The sequence below is a fragment of the Marmota monax genome, unplaced genomic scaffold (genome assembly GCF_021218885.2).
Source record: "Marmota monax isolate L192 unplaced genomic scaffold, Marmota_monax_Labrador192_F-V1.1 WCK01_AAM20220418_F8-fsc00813, whole genome shotgun sequence".
Classification (NCBI taxonomy): Eukaryota; Metazoa; Chordata; class Mammalia; order Rodentia; family Sciuridae; genus Marmota; species Marmota monax.
The window spans coordinates 46,961-52,511 of NW_026694322.1; the positions used below are offsets into that span (position 1 = coordinate 46,961).

At 48.7% G+C, this 5,551-nt stretch overlaps 1 gene segment (V, D, J or C); it reads left to right on the top strand.

The window, feature by feature from the left end:
- Positions 1-554: 554 nt before the first annotated feature.
- LOC124109034 (immunoglobulin lambda variable 1-40-like) lies at positions 555-1,193 on the top strand. The segment is given in 2 exon segments: positions 555-655; positions 766-1,193. Coding segments are annotated over 2 exon segments (486 nt in total).
- The last annotated feature ends 4,358 nt before the right edge of the window (positions 1,194-5,551 follow it).

Here is a 5,551-nt window from a genome sequence, read left to right on the forward strand (position 1 = left end):
ACTGAAAAGTTTATATTCACCTGCTTAATTTTGATCTGAGAAGAATTTATATGAAAGACAATACCATAGTCCTGTTCAGGGAAGAGTCAAGTGAACTGTGCATAAATTCACCATGAGGAATCTGAGGAATGCAAGAAGGCCTTCCTGAGATAATGAGGAGGCCACACAAGGGGCTAAATGGCTGGGCACCTAGGCAGAGGCAGTGGGTGTAGTGGAGACATAGGATTGTCTCAGGGGTTCTGATCACAATGTAACATGATGATGTGCATGAACAACAGGGGGCACTGCAGACCAGTTAAGAGGAGTTAGGTAGTAACAATTAATATAATAAGCCACCTGGCTATTCCTGAGTTTCTCATGTTATGGCTCACAGCTGTGACCTCCCATATCTCTGACCTAACCCGACTCCACCCCTGCACACCCACTTGGCATCTTTATGTACAAGAGTTGAACCCAGACCCAGGGTATAATCAGAAAATGTGGAGGAAACTAATTTGCATGGATAGAACTTCCCCTTCTCAGAGTTTAATAAAGAGGGCAAGGGAGAAACTTGGGGGAAACCCTGCTCAGGACTAGGAAGAGGAAGCAGAGTTCAGGATGATCTTCACCATGGCCTGGTCTTGTCTCCTCTTCACAGTCCTTGTTCAGTGCACAGGTGACATGATATGGAGGAGGAATAGTGTGTGGGAGTCCTCTGATATAGGTCCTGATTATACTCTTTTTTCTAGACAAATATCACTTTCTCTGTGTTTCTCTCACTTCCAGGGTCCTGGGCCCAGTCTGTGCTGACTCAGCAGCCCTCACTTTCTGGGACTCCAGGACAGAGGATCACCATCTCCTGCACTGTAAATAGCAACAATATTGGTGGTAATTATGTGAACTGGTACCAACAGCTCCCAGAAATGGCTCCCAAACTCCTCATCTATGGTAATAGTAATCGATACTCAGGGGTCCCTGATCGCTTCTCTGGCTCCAAGTCTGGCAACTCTGCTTCACTGACCATCACTGGACTCCAACCTGAGGATGAGGCTATCTATCACTGTCAGTCTTATGATGACAGCCTGAAGGCTGGCACAGTGCTTCAGGCTCTTAGGGAAGTAATACAAGAACCCTTTACCATCTGTCAGGATGGCAAACATGCAGCAGCTTTGCTCAGGCCTGGTCTCTGGCTTTTTCTGCTACCACTACTATAAGCCCAGCTGAATCTACTGGCACCCCTTTGGGTAAGAAGGTTCTTGTCCTCTGCACTCAGAGTCATTAAAAGCAGCATGTTTCTAGGAAAATGCATCCATAGAAACAGAAATCCCTGCTTCTTATTAGCTTGAGGAGATGAACAGAATGTTGTTGTCCCTTTGCTTTGAAGTTCAGCTGATGAGGCAGCCAGTGCATTCCTTGTCTTCTCAGAGTTCACATCTGATGGGGAATCCTGTGGTTCCACACTTCATATTTCTTATTTCCATTTATTCTAGAACTGTGTCTTCTTCTCCTTAGGCCTTATTGTGTATAAATGTGATTCATGTTTTAGCCTAATTTTATGTAAGTTTTCTAACAGGCAATATTTGAAAGACAATAAATACACATAATTGAAAACAGAGATTTTGAGATAGTGTCCCACCTTTGGGAACATCAAGACAGTTAGGTCAAGGAATCTGTCCACCAGCCCACAAGCCTACTTTAACCTTTCAGAATCCTCCCTCCATCTCTGCCCACAGAAACTCCCATGAAATCACTGACTTTATTTCTGATTATTGGTCAGGTTTTCTCATATATTTAAAAACAACAGAGAATATTTTTTCTTGAATGACCTTTTCAATTTTATAAATACCTTTTGAGACCCTTCACATTTTGTTGAAATTTCATTGATTCTGCTGGGGACATATCATGACCTTTATGGTCTCTGGATATTGCTGTGTTGATGCACACATTTTTATGATCATGTGTGTGTTAAAATTTTATTTTATAACTTTGTAAGTATAGAGAACAATATAATCTAGCCTTCATTGTATTGATTGAGTTATTGACCTCCTAATATAAGAACTTTCCTCAAAAATTGATAGGAACCAATCAGAAATCCTATTCCTTTGTTATCTATTCACTGGACTCAGCATCTCCTCATGGGGCCTGTGGAGATGTCTTCCCAGGCCTTTCCCCTCCTCACTTAGTAGAAAAACTGTCCTATGTCAAAGCTTGTGGTGGAACTGAGATAAAAGGCAAGCGGGCTGACATGCTTGAGTTTCAGGGAGTTACTTGCAAGTAGAAGGCAATTAGAGGATCAAGTGCCCGCCTTGTGTGCTCACTCAGAGTTTTGAAGGTGTCTCTTACATTGTCAGAATCTTTGCAAGGAGATCTGCAACTATAACACGTTTCCTGGAGCCCATCTGATAACAATAATACTACTAGGAAAATTGTGGTGTCTCCATATACTGATAACAATAGCTAACACATAAGGGAGGCTCAGGACAGGGACAGGCAGTGAAGGTGTGTATTTCTAGCTGCATTCAGGATACAAAAGTTATTTTGGTCCATGTCCTGCCTGAGGTGCCTCCAAATCAGGTTTCTGAAGTCCAGTTAGTTAAGTAAGAAATAAGCACCTTTCATGTTTCCTTCTTAATCTCATGTCAGTTGAGATTCCCAGTAGTTAACCAGTGTCTGACAAACAGTTCATCTTACAAGGACACATGCTGTGACATCTTGAAAGGCATAGATGGCAAGAGCTTGACCTGAAACACTTCTCCTTAGATACTTTCAGGGAATAAAAGTGGATTCGGGTAGTTGCAGCTAAGAGACAGAACACATAAAAAAATCCAGGTGGTCTGAATGCCACCATGTTTGCTATATTTATGTGCTTTTATTTCCTTTAAAAGCTACAGAAGGGAATTCAAGGGACATGCATAGGAGCCCAGATTGTCCCTTGCAGATATAGGGAACAATAGTAAATGTTTGAACATTCAAAAAGAAAGGGGTCTTTCACCATGAGGTTGGCAGGGTGTGACAGAATTAGCTGCATCTAGAGCTTGCTCTGTACAACAACTAATTGGAGAAAGAAAGCCAAATGAGGAGCCCCCCAACCTCCTGTGTATAAGAGAAATATTAGAGAAGATAGGTAGCCAGAAAAACTTAATATCTGGCCATGAGAACCACCAGAGGGTCATTTTCTCAATTCAACAGTAGGTCTATTTATTGTGGCTGCTTTCGTGATCCATTGGTTAGCATTCAGCTCTCTCACTGCCATGGCCCAAGTTAGATTTCTGGTCAGTGAAATGTTCCTTTTGCCATCTGTGGTGGTGCATGCCTGTAATCCCAGATACTCAGAAGGCTGAGACAGCAAGTTGAAGGCAAACTTCAACAACTGAGGTACAACTTGCTTCAAAAACAAACAAAATAAAACAAGAACAATGAAATATCACAGAGAAGCCATTCATTCTAATATTTAACTTGGGACATTGAAGATGTTTCTGATTCTCAATGGTTATGAACATTGCTTTGGTTAGCAACTTAAAGGGTTTCCAGGAGTTGTTTGGATATAGGACTGTGCATCACATGTGTGCACAAATAGTGTCATGGTTACCAAATTTCCATTTCCTTTTCAGTGCCAGACACAATTCTCTGCCTCCTTGAAGAATTCCTTGGCTCAGGGAGTTAGGAAGATGGCGGCGAGGGGAGTGCATTGGCCCCGTGTGCTGTTTCACTGTGTGGGAGTATGACAAGTCAGGACGGCTAAAGGCTATCTTGTTAGGAATTTCCAGCAATAATGGGGTGCTCTGGAACCTGGAGGAAGGATTTCCATAGCACGAGGATTGGCTACGGGGACTCAAACGCGAGAGGTTTGTCGCACGGAGGGTAACACTGCTTATTCAGCAAATCGCCCCGCGGCTAGAGTCTGCAGCGCACGCTGGGAAACGAGGAGATAGCGATGCAGGGATACAGCGCTGCAGTTTCTGCAAGCCGTGCAAGCACCGTACTCAGGGCTGAATTCTGGGTTCCACACGGGGGAAGGAAGCAGTCCATCTCGGTTCTCCACACCGGTAAGACCACAGAGGAGGCCAGCAGCCACCATGTTGGAAAGCTGACGTCACCATCCCTGTTTTCCACTGACTGAAGCTCATTCAGCCATAGAACAGGAAATTTCAGGCTGCCATTCGCCTGCGGCTTGCAGACAGATTGCTAGGGTTCAGTGCCTGGGTGATTCTTAGAACCTGATCTTATCGGAGCGAACACCGAAGGCTGGGCGGCCGAGTTCCGGCTCCTGGAACCGCCCTAGCCCAGGGCTGCGGAGCCTGCGGAGGCTGCTTCTTGGACCCTGCTCCTATCAGAGCATACACCAAGCACTAAGCGGCCGAATTCCGGCTCCCAGAACTGAGCCCGCGGGGACTGCTTCTTGGAGCCTACTCTTATAGGAGCTTACACCGAGCACGGAGCGGCCGAGTTCCGGCTCCTGGAACTTCCCTGGCCCGGGTCTAGGAGCCCGCGGAAACTGCTTCTCGGTCCGGGTCCTGCTGAGGGCCGGTCAGGACTCACCCGTTGCTTTGGTTGCCCGGCAAGGGGAACGAAATGCTGCCATTCGCATAGGATACCAACATGGCAGAGATCTGATGTCATCAGAAAGCGGCGGAGGAGAGAACTTCATCAATACCAGCAGCGACAGAAACAGTTGGTCTCCTGGTAGGGGGTGGTGAGGCACAGATACCTGAGTCTCCTCAATTTGTCCTCGAGCCAGAGGGGAGGAGCTGGGCCGCCACCAGCGCCCGGAGCAGGCCCAGCAGCTCGCCAGCGTGGTGACCGCATGACCCCAATTGGAGAGGGGGTGGAGCGGAGCCGCCACCCGCACCCGCAAGGTGGGCAGACCCGCGACCCAGTGGTACATGGGCGTGGTAGGAGGGGCAGGGCAGAGCCGCCATTCACGCTTGCAAGGTAAACAGACCTGTGACAGCCTGGCGGGTCAGGCCCAGTGGCCTGCCAGTGTGGTACACAAGTCACCCCAACTGGAGTAGGGGCAGAGCAGATCCTTCTCCCACGCCCAGATCAGGCCCTGCCGGTGTGGTGGCCACGTGACCCCAATTGGAGTGGGGGCGGAGCGGAACCGCCACCCGTGCCTGCAGGGTGAGCAGACCTGTGACCAACCTGCAGATCAGGCCCAGGGGTCCGCAGGCATGGTAGGAGGGGCAGGGCAGATCCGCCGCCCGCGCCTCCAAGGTAGGCAGACCTGCAACAGACCGGTGGATCAGGCCCAGGAGCCTGCCGGCGTGGTACACACACCACCCTAATTGGAGTAGGGGTAGAACAGAGTTGCCGCCCGTGCCAGGAACAGGCCCAGCGTCCTGCAGGCGGGGTAGTCACGACACCCCAATTGGAGTAGGGGCAGAGCAGAGCCTCCACCCGTGCCCGAAAGGTGGGCAGATCTGCGACCGACCAGCGGGACAGGCCCAGTGGCCTGCCAGTACGACAGACACGTCACCCCATTTGGAGTAGGGGCAGAGTAGAGCCGCCGCCCGCGCCTGCAGGGTAGGCAAACCTGCAACCGACCAGTGGATCAGGCCCGGTGGCCTGCCGG